The following is a 16,778-nucleotide window of genomic DNA, read 5'->3' as shown; positions in this document are numbered from 1 at the left end:
GCAGTCGGTGTCTCTGGCAAAATCGTTGGCGCGCTTACGATTGTTTACATTTTTAGCAATCCATAGCTTAAGTTTCACTCACACGCCATAAAAGTAAAAAGACTAGCGTGGAAAAAATCCAAATGTGAAAATATTATAAGTTGCTAAAATGAAAATTTTTGTTACTTAATTAAACAAACATGGTAAACAAGCAAACAGCAAGGAATGAGAGACAACATAAAGACTGAAATTTTTACCAGTCACGTTGTACATTCTTTAAGTTCCATCCTTCATACCCTTCATATTTGCAGCATCTACTTCAGTGGCTCTGCATCAGACAGTTATAATAATGCATTTTTGTGTACAGAAAATGGTAATCTATTCTAGAGGAAATGCTATTACAAGATAATTCTGCAGACAATCAGTTGGTTATGGATGATAACTTGCATTCTAAGAAGAGTTATTTGTATTGCTACTCTGCAACATTTATTCTCAACAGGATTCTGCTGCAAAAATGTCACATTATGTTTGTCATTTTCGATTTACAGCAATTGCATTTAAACATTCTTAAGTATACAATTTAAGTTTAATACTGAATGTTCATATCCAATGGGTGGATAAAAGACTTTGTTACACTTCCATACCAATATTGCCATTATCGGCACCAGGTGGCAGCATATTAGTGATAAGTCCTCATTGTGCAAGGATTTGTTTTCTTTCAAAGTTTATGAACTGAAGTACAAAGTGACCACTGTGCCCAATCAATACTTTTGCATCAAAGTGCATAATTCAAATGATTGTATTATACAAGACTTTTTTATACAAACGCATGGTTAAATTAGAGAGCAGTTTGTCAGAATGAGTAATAGTTGATTGCCTGTTGTATAGGGATTGTATAGGCAATTAAGTTTTAGGGGGATGGGGATCAGAATGAGAAAGTTGCCAGGGATGGGCTATTAAATTTTGGGAGGCATGTTGTTGGAATGACTAAGTTGCCAGGGTAATTAAATTTTGGGATGCATGTTGTTGGAATGACTAAGTTGCCAGGAATGGGCCATTAAATTTTGGGAGGCAGACTGTCAGAATGAGTGAGAACTACATTTAGGGATGAGCCATAAGATACAACGCCTGCAACCCCATGAATTTCTGAAAAGAACACTAACAAAATTGGCTAAAGACAACAAAGGAATAGCAAGAGATGATATGGAATCTATTATCACTTGGAATGACTGTATAAACACACACAGGGGAGCATCCCACCACTTTGAAACATACACACTATAGAAGTATTTTAGGGATGGGCCATTCGATTTTGGGAGGGGTGTCTTTTGTCTAGGGAAAGGCCTTTAAATTTTGGGAGGCAGGAAGTCAGCACTGGTAATATTGCATGTTTTTCAGGAATGGGCCATTAGATTTTAGGAGGTAGACTGTCAGAAGGTGAACGCCACATGTTTAGGGATGGGTCATTAGATATTGGGGGTAGATGAATGAAATGATATTATGCCACTCTTTTACAATTTTTCACAGCTTTTTCTTTCTACATAAGAATTCAAAGTTTTTAAGTCTGAAGCCGTGAAGATATTGTTTAGCAAAGACAGCAATGTTGCAAACATTGTTTGAACAATATTTGCTCTCCAAATGCTTAATCAAAGCCCTCACAAAATCATATGGTTGATAACTTTCTGTGGAATGCAAGTACAGACATGTGGTATAAAAAGATTGATTCATGAATTTCTCATTATGCAAATTAAAATGTGTCTGTAACTATAGCTTTAGGTCACAATAATACACTTCAGTTGGTGAATATGTGTTGTGAGCAACAATTGAACACAGGGACCATGGTGAGACACATTGGTTTTGACACTTTTATTAGGATTCTATGTTTATTCACGCAATGCATGAACTTGCAAACAACAAATTTCCACACTGACAAACCAGTAGGTGTTCCACAAAATTTTAAACACACGTAAACATGAGTATCTCATACAACCAAGTTAAACATTCTGTGAGAGAAACTACATTCTGAGATATATAAACCATTCAATCTTGTTTCTCCTTTTTTGTTTGACCAGTGACTTCACAGCAGCCACTCTAGATGTCTTAAAATTCTGATTGTAAATGTCAAAGATTTGGCAGTGTCTTTACAGGTACCATACACGAGAAAAAGTCCACTTTTACAATATTATTTAAAAGATTATTAAAAGGTGACCGTAAGCATTCTTATTATTGAGCGCAGAGCTCTTTCTGTTGACTCAAGACAAAGATAATGAAAAGCACACACAAACATCAACATTACAGTTAATTTTAGGGACTGCCTTTGTAATCTCAGCAAGCATGAATTATGTCAGATTAAAATTTGGACATCATCATTCGACCACGAGTCATGACAAACTATGCAAACTGAAGTACCAGAAATACAAAATTATCAAATCCAAAACTACACATCAATTAGAATGTATAGAATATGTGACGGTAAGATTTGATTGCTCCATGAACCATTGCATTAGTTGTCGCATACTAATATGAAAGTCTGTCAGAGAAAGAAAATATGAACTACAGTGATTTCGTGACAAGTAACTTAGAACGTATTTGCCATTTACCTTGCCCACCAGAAAAAAAAAATATACGGTCATTACTTAAAAGACAAAATGATAACAACTTGCAGCATAAGGGGAAATAATTTCCTTACTGTCTTGTTAAATTCACACAAGATTAGTTCTGCTTAAATCATTTGAAATGATAAAAGACCATGTGCAATGACTATCTTTTCTGTTTTGTGTTTTCACATGTCACATCTCACCTTGTCTTGAATTTCAAATATATTGAAAAAAAAACTTCTTTGCTTGAGAGAAGGTAGTGCGGTAGAGTGAATTGATATCTATATTTTACAGTCTTTTATGACTAATAGAAATGTGATCCAAAAGTATGTGCCTACAAGAAGAGAGGAGTCAAGATTATGAAAAACTACATTGAAATGTAATATGCCTAATTTGTACACAGCTTACTTCACTGTGTTTTCCATTAGCCGAGAAGCTGTCAGCTGAAGTCCAATGCTTAAAGAGTGAAGTCCAATAATGAACATATTAGGTATCTAATTTACTAGATTGTATTCATGGAAATGTAGACTGTACCTTGGACTTGACAATCATCTTAAAATATCGGTTTAAAAGTGTAATCAGAACAAGACAAACTTACATGACAAAAAATGTGTCTAATTTGGCTGTCTGAGTAGGTATCTGATTTATTTGATTACATTCATGGAATTGTACGATGTTAGCCTCAGAATAGGACAATCCATCTGGGATATTGTCACAACCTTGAATGCAAAATCAATCTGACTGGGTTATCTCACAAATCAACCTTAGTACATACTGTATGTGCATGACAATGCGAAATGACAGCCTTGCAGGAAGTCAAGTACAACTGCCTGCAATTCAATTCATTCCATTTCACCGACAACCGACCTTTATATGCCAAATTTACTGTTTCTATGTTTGGTCAAGTGAAAGTGGTTCTTGTAGAGGTTGATGTGTAGGGATTGTCAGTAGAATTTCAATCAGTCTCTCCTTGCCTTGTCCAAAGGCAGCAGTGGTTATCAACAATGAATTAGAAGATGTAATTAGAAGATGTAAAGATTATCTTTGTAATTATCTGTACTAAGATACTGAGTTGAAGGTAGAAAAACATGTCCAAAAATTTAAATAATGTAATATTCTATTCTTACTATTCTCATAAATTTCAACCACTGTTTGGGGATTTACCTTGAGGCAGAGATCTTTTATAGAATACGGTGAATTTTTTTAGTCAGAATTTTTCACTATATAAAAATGATGACTTTGTTGTAGCATTTTACTATGAACAGGGCCTCAAAGTCTGACGTTTTGCAAAGAAAAGGAATACACTCTTCTAATTCTGTGGCAATCCAGTCTCATGAGAAATGGAAAAAACTGCTATTGAAATTTGAGATTTGCTGATGGGGACTTTGTTACTTATTTCACGGAATTCTGAATGCTATTGAGTGCTGTAATTCAATTGGTAAACCTAGAATGGATCTCCTCTGCAATATATACATAAAAAGGCTCTTCTGTAATATCATGTAAAAATTAGATTTTTGTTAAAATTGCACAAGATATTAGCAGTGATTGAGCTTACTCGGCAGACTACCACCCCTAAAATATTACAGGGCTTGGTTCATTCCTGAGATGATAAACTGATAAGGTGAGATCATTTCTTTGACTATAGGGGGATGAGGGTAGATGGGTGATACTACAAGCCATGTCCATTTTATGCTACTTTTATTTTTCCAGGCTATTTCTTTCTTCAAACTGTCTCTCCACAACCTTGGTCAGTGCACTTAGAAAGTCTTCCAATGTCACAGTGGAATTCTACACAAAGAAAGAAAAACAACCTTGGTCAGTGCACTTAGAAAGTCTTCCAATGTCACAGTGGAATTCTACACAAAGAAAGAAAAACAAATCTTATCATGAACAAAATTATAGCTTTCCCATTTTCTGTAATGCCTTTTCTCTCAATTAATTTTCTGTTAATTAATGCATTTTCTCTTGGGCAATGTTGAAATAGCTGGGAATATGGAAAATTTTCTCTTTCAATTAATATTTTAACTTCTGGAGAGACAAAGAAAGCACTGTTGGCGAAGACAGCATAATAAATTTTGTTCAGTTTCTAAGTGTCAGGACGACAAAAGTGAGTTAACGTGTAAAAATAGAAAGGTCAACTTTGTTCTCACATGAATTCATACACTTAGCAGATTTATGTAAAAACTTAAGTACAAGACTTTTCAATTGAGTTTTTTTTACCTGTATGTACATTGCATGAGCTAAGAATGGCAGTTTTCTCAGTGTTCTTCCACTCAGGCCTTGGCTCTTACTAGAAGACAAGAATATTGCATTTAGTATAAGTATTCAAAAATAACACATCAAATTGCTTTATATGGTAAAGTATGCAACCAAGACATGAAATCATTCATGAAAGAGTAAAGCACTGATTGGTGAAATTCATCAATGTTGGTTGCTTTGGGCAAAATGTTCAAGCAAATCCTAAAGCCTGCTTTGCATGACTTAGAGTCTCATGAGTGCTTTTACAAGACTTTAAGGTAGAATGTGCCTCTGGGACAGATATTCAGACTCTCAAGCTTTTATAGTTCTTTTTTGGTCTACCACTTGTGGGGCCATGGATTGAATAAAAGTTTTACTGAATTATTTTTGTGAAAATTGAAAATATAATTCTTCCCTACAGAGTTAACACACTAATGATGTCCATTTTGAATTTTAAGTATTGGTTGAGTGTTTGGTAATTTGTTTTGTTAGTATGAAATTTTGCAAGATGACCCCTGATTTTTAAAGGGAATGGTTTACAGTTTCCTAGGGGAAAGTTTAAACAAAAGTTTAGGTCTTTCAAATTCGAGATGCATACTACCTTAAAGTGACGAATTTCTACAAGAAATTCTGCACTGGCATCCACTGTATTGTGCATGAATTGTACACAGCATCTCTTTAAGAAATACTTTCTTATGTTCATTATATAAATGACCTCAGTGCAACGATAGATGCAATGCTTACACTGTGTTCTACATGATCCACTAAGGTTTACCTGCAATTTGTATAAAAAGTTTGAACTTAAAAACTTGGTCTTAACAATCAAATGCATTTTGAAATTTAACCTGTTGATCACCAGGCTTTGATCCAACACCATTGCTTTCTGTGATGTGGTTGGACCTGTACATTAGGAGATTGGGTGGACTGGGTAAAGTTGATGACAAAGACAATTCCTTGGTTGGCGATGAAAATCCCATGATGCATTTTGAGTGCTATGACAAAGTGAACACCAACTATAAAGAAACAGAGGAATGGAGTACTCACATAGCTATATCCCTGAGACGTAGACTGAGTCTTGTAGCGTCATTCTCAATGAATCTGACCACTTCAAGGGCTCTCATGTCCAGCAATTGTTGTACTGGTGTGATTATACCAGCCTGAAACAAGCAAGAAATGATGCAGTGCTTAGAATCTTGAATATGAAGTATAGAAACCATGAAAGGCACAAGTATGCTAATTCTTGAAGTCAAATAAAATACTGTTCTTTCAGTTGTAAACATAAAGTTGTCAAGCATTTCTATGAATTCTGTGTACAGGTATTATACATTGTAGATAGACATTTACTTACATTTCACAAATCTTTACAGACAATAAAGTCAGTCACAATCTCTGTTTTATTGATGTATTCAGAAAAAAGTCAAAGAAACAACATCACATTTATACTAACATGTCCTTAACGTTTAGTTCCACACAAAACCCCAAAAGTTTGTTTTTACTAAATCAATGACAGAAATAAATATCATCATATCACCATGGATATGATATTTTCATTTACGCTTTCTATATAGAATATAGTAAGTTTACAAAATAAGGTGGCACATAGGTTAAAGTTTTAGAAATTTCAGTCAGAAATACTTCTTAAATTCTGAAGATGTGAATGACTACATATGATGGTATTTGTGTATGAAAATCCCATTCAAAAACAACGTTTTGCAATATTTTTTTTGAAAATCTGTATGACGACGTGTTCTGAATATTTTCAATACCTTGTTGCATAAAATCCTAAAAGTAAGACAATGAATGGTTGCATGTACTATAGGGGAACTTTTTGCTGACAATCATTTATAGCAATTTCCTTGTTCACTCTAGCTTTGTCACAGGCATGTTGTGCCCTTATAGCATGTTTTCATTTCAGCTCTTTGAGGATGCCACAGAAATTGTTATACCAACACACAGAACACACAGAACTATTACAGATCTATGTAAGCACTCTTTCCTGTCATGTATACCTTACATGACAATCACAATCCCAAACTGGCAAATTTATGCAAACCACAATTCCTCTATCACAGACTGTGGGCAAATGATACAGCAAGGATTTTGTAAGATGGGGTGTTTCCACTTACCCTCATAAGTTCATTGAGACAGGAATGATAGATTTTGAATATTGCTAGTGGTGATGGTGGCCCAATGTACTGTTTGATATCAGCTCTGTCCACAAATGCCAAATCTATGGCTCCTGTTACATTGGATGTTGTCAAAATGACCACATTTGGATACCTATGAGGTGAATTCATCAAATCAGTATGAGGATATTTCAACATGCATTCCAAAGAAATGTTATGGTTAACATCTCCTGAAACGTTGTTGGCTCTAATTATCAAACAGGATCTAATCATACACAAAGTAATGCCATGATAAGTTCAGGAGGTCTATTTACTGAGCTTTGAAGTTTTAATTTTTTGATCTTCCTGATGCAGGTCACGATGAAATATGACATCATTGGTAAAACATATACACTACTTCATCATTACAAATTATGGTAGTTATGTTGTGCTAATAAACTGATTCTCTCCAGCTAAATAATCTTGTGATGGCAACATCCTGAAAATTGAATAATCTTGTATTTTAAGTACTAAAGGTGTTAATTAAATGAAGTTGATACAGGGCATAAAAGAAGCTTACTTTTTGATTTGATCTATCTGTGTGAGGAGAGCATTGACCACTCGTATTGCATCTGAAGGCTCTGTTCCGTTGAGAGAACTCTTCCTAGCTGCCGTCAAACTTTCAACCTACAGATACAGACCAGGGAATACATCAAGACAATCTCATTAACTGATAAGGTTCCATCTGATAAATCAAACTGAATTACATCACAACCATCATAGTTCACTATTACCTGTTTAATGACTCTGTGAACAGGACTTAAATTGAATTCATTCAAGCTCACCTATCATTTTTATAAGAAACCCCATCTTTCAGTGGAGAGATATGCTCCATGTTATAGAAAGGTCAAGTGAGGACACTATTTTCATTTTTTTAATAGTAAATCATTTTGAGCCAATTAGGTATGGTCATGTTTCAAAATATTTTACATAAGTCATCGTTGATGACAGAGTCCCCACTTGTTAATGGGTACTTGATTACATGTCCTCAGAGAGGATAGAGTCCTCTTCATTAATTTGTAATTGCATAAGTAATGAACTTTCCTAATTAGGGTGATATAGCCACAAATTAATACAACGTCAAATGTGATGAAACTTGATACAGATTTAATTATATAAGTCAGAACAAAGCGGTATTGAGCCAAATTTATACCCATTTTCATCTTCTTGGCATTGTATCTTTTAGCATGTTTGGTCACTTAATCTTAGTTTGAATGAATTTTAAATTGACCAAATGGTGATATATGAAAAAAGTAGGATACGGCTGACATTTGTGCAATTAAACAACTCATTCTAAGTCAGTATGAGAGTAACTTCAACAATAAATGCGGGGGATAGCCTAGTCCATCTGTATTAAAGCAATATTAATTAGGTCTGTGATAAAATACTTTGATACAGATGGCACTCAATGGCCAAGAATGAGTTCTATGGTGATGAAAACATAAAACCAAAGTAGGCCACTATCCTAAAGTTCATAAAATGAGTCTACTAGGAATTAATCAACAGGATGTTGCAAAACATTTTTGGCATACAATCCTAACACTTAACAGATTATCACTTGTACCATATTCATAAAGTTTGATGCAGTATTTACAACACTATGAGATCAACATCTGTATCAAGTTTCATCACATTTGACGTTGTATTAATTTGTGGCTATATCACCCTAATTAGGAAAGTTCATTACTTATGCAATTACAAATTTATTAACATAGGGCCAAAGTCCCTGAAGCTACTATAGACATGGATACAAAATTAAGTATTTCCTTACTGTATGAAATTATCTCACTAAGGTCATCCTACGGACAAGTAAACTAAATATTAAAGCTGTCTGACCAGGGGTTTTGAAAGAACAAGCAAGTCAACAGTTGACAGAGCTCTGTTGAGTAATGTAGAGAATAACCTTTTGTGACACATGTATTGATGAAGAAGGTGGATATCTTTGATTAACATTGTGAGTTCTGTTTAATAAGTTGAGACTGTACATACTCAGAGAAAGCACACTGAAGAGACAAAGGTTTGAAACTTAAGAAGTTCAAGGTCATCAAAAGCATTATAAGGAATCATGTTACACTTTCATTGCACTTTTTACACAGATTGCATAATTGCTATAAATAGCACATGAGGAATCTTTATACAGCCCAGCTTTACCATAAAAACCCTATCACTTTGACCACTCTTTTAATTGACCACTCTATTTTTTTCCTCAAAAGTAATTTTATTTTATCCTTACCAAGTCAACCATAAATGGAAATTAGAACTTTCTCTATCTCTATCTCTATTGACTATTTGAGCAATTTCTTTTAGATAACATACAGGGCACAATAAATGACGGTTCAGAATATGTCAAAGTTGGGATTCAGGAAAGTTGCATTTACATGTTTTAATCCTCCAAGATGGTAAGCATTTCACTATGAACTGTCAAAAAAAGTTGAACTTTCTGATAATTCTACACTAAAATTATTTTGGCTTTGATGATTTCCTAATTAATTCAATTATTTAAAATCCTATTAATTATTTTTTTCTGGGTGAATTGATAGGGTTTATACAGTACAAGAATTACATACAATGTAAGTCAAATTTTGACCAAAAATGACAAAAAAATTCCTTAAAAATACAGATTTGCATATTTCATCACAATTTGAACAAGTCTAAGTTGGGTTACCCCTAGGGACCTGTATACCAAATAACAAAGCTGTCTGACCAGCGGTTATGAAGAAGAAGATTTTTTACCAAAAACACCTTTTTTGGCATTAATTTGCCTATTTTCAACAATATCAAAAATTAAAAAAAATAGTTTCTCAAAATCATATTTTCATCTACACAACAAATATCAAATCAGTAAGTACTGCGGTTCTCAAGATATTTGAGTGGACGGACGCCTCACAAACGGACATACATACATACATACATACATACATACATACATACATACATACATACATACATACAGACTGACGACGGACGCCGGACGGATACCCATCCCAATAGCTTCTATAGACTATAGTCTATAGTAGCTAAAAATGACACTGATAAATGTCTTTTTCAATGTTAAAGCAATGTGAGCTTAACATCTGTACAAAGTTTCATGAAATTTGATGCAGTATTTCTTGACATATCAGCCTACTTACGAAACTTCAATAATTGACATGTTACTGCTACATGACGTGAAACAAATTGACGAGCATATGTATGAAATAGGTCAATGTCCTTGTACCAACTTTGAATGATACTGGTGGAAATATGTTATGGCTCTGTACATAAGAAAATTGTAACAAATTCACCGCCATGCAGCGATATTTGATCTTACTGTTTAAAAAATCAACAAGTATATGTACGACATAAGTCAATGTACATGTACCAACTTTGAATAAGATCAGTTGAGACTTGAGTTATGGCTCTCGACATGAAACAACCATAACGAAATTGCTACCATGTGGCCATATTGGACCATCTCGTGAAACCAATCGACATACATATGTATAAATAAGTCAATGTTCTTGTACCAACTTTGAATAAATTTGCTTGATACATGTCTGAGTTATGGTTCCGGACATGAAAAAAATCGGAAAAAAATGGCCACACGGCGGCCATATTGGTTGTATCACAAAACAAATCAATGTGCATATGTATGACATAGGTCGATGTCCCTGTACTAAGTTTAAATAAAATCGGTGAATAAAATCAGTTGAGACGTGCCCAAGTTTTGGCTAAGGACACGAAAAAATTGTAACCAATATGGCTGCCATGCAGCCATATTGGATCATATCATGAAACAAATTGACGTACATATGTATGACATAAGTCAATGTCCTTGTACCAACTTTGAATAAAATCGGTTGAGATATGCCTGACTTATGGCTCTGTACATGAAAAAATCGTTAGAAAATGGCTGCCTGGCGGCCATATTGGATTGTATCACAAAACAAATTGACGTGCATATCTATGACATTGGTCAATGTCCTTGTACCAACTTTGAATAAAATCGGTTGAAACATGTCTGAGTTATGGCTCTGTACATGAAAAAATCGTTACAAAATGGCCGCCTGGCGGCCATATTGGATCGTATCACAAAACAAATTGACGTGCATATCTATGACATTGGTCAATGACTTGTACCAACTTTGAATAAAATCGGTTGAAACATGTCTGAGTTATGGCTCTGTACATGAAAAAATCGTTAGAAAATGGCCGCCTGGCATCCATATTAGATCGTATCACAAAACAATTGACGTGCATATCTATGACATTGGTCAATGTCCTTGTACCAACTTTGAATAAAATCGGTTGAAACGTGTCTGAGTTATGGCTCTGTACATGAAAAAATCGTAATAAAATGGCTGCCTGGCGGCCATATTGGATCGTATCACAAAACAAATTGACGTGCATCTGTATGACATATGAAGTAATTCTTGTACCAAGTTTGAATGAAATCGCTCCTTGCATCTCTGAGATATCTGCGTGAACGGACGGACGGACGCACGGACGCACACACGCACGCACGCACACACGCACGGACACGACCAAACCTATAAGTCCCCCCGGACGGTGTCCGTGGGGACTAATAAGCAAAAACACACTGGTTGCAAATCACAAGACAAAGAATCTATTGGTTCCTTTGAAGAACAGCTGTCTGTTAAAAAAAACTTTCAAAGAGGTATATTGCTGATTAGATTAAGGAGAAAGCAAATTGTTTAAACCAATTTAAATTCCATGGAAAACAAAGGTGTGCAGGGTGTGAATTAGATAGGCATACAAATAGAAGAATATTAAAATGTACCACATCAAGAAAAATGTCCCTTTTAAAAACTTTTCTTATAGCAATATATGGTATCATAAATACTACATGACTGAAGACATTTGTGAACTGATATTGTGAACAAAAAGATGACAGAGGATTTGTAGATAACTATAATATAGCTGTCACGTTGAATGACATACCTCATCTATGAGTACACAAACTAATGCATCCTGGTCATCTATCAGCTCTTGAATTTTCTGGAACATTTTCATCACCAATTTACCACTCTGAAAAATTAAGGTTTCAAACGAAAACTTTTCAATGAAGTGTAGTGAAATATCTATGGTTTGAAAACCCTGAATCAACTGAAGAGAACCGATGATTCATATTTCAAAAGACAAATTTGCTGTTTTACCAATATAAAGAACACTAGAAGATGAATTCTGCCACATTAGAATTATAACATCTTGTCTTTCAAGGAAAATTATTTAGTCATACTGCTTGTAAATATTTCATATACTATACAGTAACTATAGCCTACGTGTGATACATTATTCTGTATCTGGTACTGAGGAAGTTTACAGAAATATTCTTCTAAACTCCAAGTCAAAATGGAAAATCATAATTGCTGGGATATATATTTATTCTCTTACCTCTGAAAACCATTTAGAAAACAAGCTATGACTGTTGATTTCTATGAGCTGCCCATATGTGTACCTGCAAATGTGAACAAACTTGACTTTTTTATTCTTAATTATCATTGGTCTATCATTCTTTATGCAACATATTTGTTATCTCTGTTAGTTAACATGTTATCAAACATAGTTTAGATATTTAACTGTAAACAATATTAAAACATAAATTACCCGAACAAGTATATTTGGACATCACAAATAGTGTATCTATCACAGAGTGGATAAGCAAGTACAGTACTTGTGAAGAGCGCCCTCACTGGCATAACTGAATAAATGTCAGCAGCCTATTACGTTCTTGCATTGTATTATATATGCTGGCAAATTTTGATCAACATCTGCCAAACTTATTTCTGACAATCTCACTGCCTTTGCTCTACTGAGTAGGAATGTTTCCTTTTCAACTCTATGTCAACATCAAGTAACTAGTACAGTAACTATGGTTCTGGTACAAAAATTTTGCAGCCACTTGTATGGCTTCAATAACTTTACAGAATTAGCTTTACCTGTCAGACAACCTTATGCACAATTTCTGTGCCAAAGCTTTACAGAGTGATGTTTTCCCAGTACCAGGTGGTCCATGTAGTAGTATAACTCTATTCCAGGATATAACATTGCAATCAACTTTCCTATCCGAAAACAACAATGTTGTTGCAGCGTATTGGATGAGATCTCCCTTGACATTGTTATCAAATATCAGATTGTCCCACAATCCATGGAAATCAGCTGGAAAAAGAAGAAACATTAGAATTCATCATTTTGTATAATTTTTTAGTTTGCCATTCTGGTAAAACTTTGTCTTTCTAATTTGACACAAGAAGTTGATACTAATATAAACAATGGAAATGTTTCAGTAATTGTCTCTTTTGTCTGTGAACTCATTGTCCTATCGGCTATATCCAGTACAGCTTTGTCCATGAAACAGTCGAACCTATGTACAGGTAAATTGACAGTACTTCAGAGAGTCATCAGGGTCCAGTACAGTGTCAATGTCTTTACCAAAGTTCTCAAATTTTCTTTGTAATTTCAAACAAATGGTCACAAAAAGAGCCAACACAATCCAAATTTGCTTTCACTGCAGGGTTGATTAAAGAAATGTCAATGTCATGACAAATTCTGCTTTGTGGAAGCTTGGCTTTTGAGTTTTTCTAAGCCTGGAACATGGATGAACTTGTTGGTATTGCGGTAAGCATTTGAACAAAATTGGGTAATTTCCTCTGTGTACATTAGCAAGTCACGGTATGCTAAGTAAGTTTGCATACTTATGACATGAAAGATGAAATGAACATTCTCCAATAGCTTTTATATTATATTGATATCTATACTATACCAAGGTTGAGAAATCTGCCTGTGAAACTTCAAACAAAATTAAAAGCAAAAATTCTAATTGTAAATTTGCAATTGTAAAGTGCACATAAAGTTTGTCCCCTTTAATTATTACTTCATTACTTATGACTGTATGTTAACTTAGATTCTATGACAGGTTATATAGCAAGAGTGGCAGTACCTGCTGGTAGAATCCAATGATTAGCAGCTGATAAATTTTCATCATCCAGTTCTTCAGAGCCAGCACCTTCATCTTGTAATTGAAAAACATGTACACTCAGCCTAGCTCTGCACAGATCAATAACCTGGTAACATGATACAAATTTCATCAGTAAAGACAAAGTAATTTACTTTCACAACAACTACTATATGTATTTGTGCACATGCTGTCTGGTGTTTGTTGAAATATCCAATCCTTTTTCACCAAGCAGAATTTTGTCCTCATCTTCACAAATATGAGAATTTGAATGACCTTGAAGAGATGGCTAATAAAATCAAATAGAACCTATCAAAGATAGTTGTTTACTCAATAAGTCCATTGATAACGGACACACATCAGTACTTTCAGAGAAATTCACTGTGGCGATGGTAACCCATTGACAGAGTAACGATTAATAAATGTCACAAATCATTCTACAGATATTTTATTATTAGCATGGCCTGCCAACAATACGAGTACCTTATCCCTTAGAATCTACTAGTATGACATCATTTTCGTGCAATATTTTGGAATTTTCCAAATACAAAGACAAGTTACCTCCCTTTATTCTTTAATTAATGGTCACTTAATATCAATTCAGCAAATGTAGGCCTTGTGAAAAATGGTAATTAGGAGTGGTTTGAAGGTCGGAATATGAATGCTATAACCAAGTACTTTCCAAGTTTGCCCTTGGGGAGCTACATGTGTATTGATGTAATGAAAGACTGCTTTTAAACAGAGGACTTGTACCTGGTTATCTTGCCTGTTTAGTTCAGTGTCACATATTGCAACTGATTTGACGTGCTCAGCCAGGGTTGGGTCTTCAAATTCTGTGATAAGGAAGTCACCGTATGCTCTTCTATGTTTCTTCAGCAGGCTAATGACAAGTTCCTTGATTGGCTGCTTTCCTAATGTACTGTGAAGATGATAGAAATAGATTAATAGAGAGTCAGTTTATCATTTTATTATAATGACTGGATGAGCATAAGTAATAAAACCTCTCTGTCTGATAGGGCAGTATGTCATATCGTCAAGAGCAGTGCACACACTCCAAAAATGAAAAGAATCAGCTAACAAAAGTACTATTTTACACAAAATATTATAATACTTTTCAATACCTTTTGCCTGATCTAATATTTTTGTTTGGTTTCTTTTTAGATACTTCTTTAATTCTACTTTCTTGCTGAATGTAGTATTCAGTTAAGTCCTCAGCACAGTGTGCTTGTTGCGATTAAAAACAAATGACAGTAATGAAATGACAATTACAAATCCTATCATCTGCAGCTTCATCTCTACATTTAATGATGTTTATATGTGGAGGCTGAACTCAGGGTCGAATCATTAAGCTGGTTTGAGATCTGACCCAACCTATTGCACTGACAGCAGGCCTTTGATGGCCAATTTGCAATAAGTGCAATGTGCTAAACCTGTAAACATTGATGTAACAGTTAGTGGATGATGAATTGTGGCTGCTAGTAAGACAGGGTTGTTAACCACTGAAGCTAATACGGCAAACTTTTTCAAGGACTTCCTATTGCAAAATCTGCCTTTTTAACACAGGCCCTTTCAATGTTCCCTCCCCAAGGAATGCCATTCTCCTCTAAAAATGGAGCTGAAAGTAGTTACGCCTGATCAGAGTGTCAACAGTAATTCTCAGCTGATGTCACTATCATTTTTAGAAGAAGAATCACCTATAAAAAGACTCTAGTACCAAACCATTTCCTTTTATGGTAAGACATAGTGTTTTTCCCTTCATGGATGGTTGATGTTCTTCCTCCACAGAAAGTCCCCAAACTAAACTGATTTCAGGTATGGGTGGTCTAAAGTATTAGTCTTATTGACAGATTGAAAATGTTGACAATATTTTATGGCCAAGATATAAAAAAATGTGAATTTCCAATAACATGCCTTCAGTAAATAGGTAAGTCCGTCAGAAACTTTTTCTTTTACAGGGTGCAACCATTAAAATTAGCGAGATTTTACCAAATCATGCATGATCTTCAAAAGTGCAAAAAAGTGAAGGGTTGGGGGTTGTAAATAGGAGTTACTGGAAACATAATTCTTAGGGGGCCAAAATTGAACAAGATATCGACGATCAAATAACTATATAAATGCAATTTCTTACAATCACTGTTTAGGTTTGAAAGACAGAGGCAAGTGTACACAAACTAAAGCTATGTCTGACTGTATAAACTGAGTAACCGATAACATGATTATGGGCAAAGACAATAGACAATTGTTTTTTAAGTGTCAACACGGATAATCTCATACAATAGTTTGTTGACACTAATACCGATCATCGTAACTGTCAAAGGTGGTACACATGTATATTGTAATATTGTGGGTTTTATGTTGACAAACCTGTATGGATTTTGGCAGACTTCCACTTGAACACATGCTTCAAGCGGATCAGGAAGAGCGGAACGAATATCATTAACTTGTTCCATTACAAAAGCAGAATACTGTGACGTAAACTGGCGCCTTTGGAAACTGTCAAACAGGAATGCCGAACTTGACCCGAAAACACTACTCTGCAGTGTATATTATTATATATGGCGTTCGCAACTTGGGGAGTGTTCAAAAGGAAGGGCACGGTGCAGGTTGACTTCTGTGAATTTAAAACTGCGAGTCTGAACACGAATGTATCCTTTGATCTTCAGCTTGACTGACTTGTCTGTTTCCTTGTTCCCTTATCGACGAGGATATGAGATTACGAAAGCGCCGAAAATACAGCGGACATGATCCTTGCATATGAACAGGAGAACAGGAGCGATCAAATCAAAAATTTGAACTCTCCGCCATCATGATGAAGTGTATAGGTGCATTGTGGGTAAGACATAC

General features: G+C 34.9%; 1 protein-coding gene across 1 annotated transcript; it reads right to left on the bottom strand.

The window, feature by feature from the left end:
* Positions 1 to 1,821: 1,821 nt before the first annotated feature.
* LOC139148342 (pachytene checkpoint protein 2 homolog) lies at positions 1,822 to 16,765 on the bottom strand. The gene is made up of 11 exons (XM_070719736.1): positions 16,299 to 16,765; positions 14,688 to 14,853; positions 13,920 to 14,043; positions 12,919 to 13,138; positions 12,374 to 12,437; positions 11,921 to 12,007; positions 7,500 to 7,606; positions 6,941 to 7,094; positions 5,859 to 5,971; positions 4,797 to 4,866; positions 1,822 to 4,364 (listed from the first exon to the last, which is right to left on the bottom strand). The coding sequence occupies exons 1-11, from the start codon at positions 16,382 to 16,384 to the stop codon at positions 4,275 to 4,277; spliced, it is 1,281 nt and encodes a 426-aa protein (XP_070575837.1). The 5' UTR covers positions 16,385 to 16,765; the 3' UTR covers positions 1,822 to 4,274.
* Between the last annotated feature and the right edge of the window lie 13 nt (positions 16,766 to 16,778).

This window comes from Ptychodera flava, chromosome 13, assembly GCF_041260155.1.
Source record: "Ptychodera flava strain L36383 chromosome 13, AS_Pfla_20210202, whole genome shotgun sequence".
NCBI lineage: Eukaryota > Metazoa > Hemichordata > Enteropneusta > Ptychoderidae > Ptychodera > Ptychodera flava.
The sequence above is the reverse complement of the archived record's forward strand: the minus strand, read 5'-3'. Positions and strand labels throughout refer to the sequence as shown.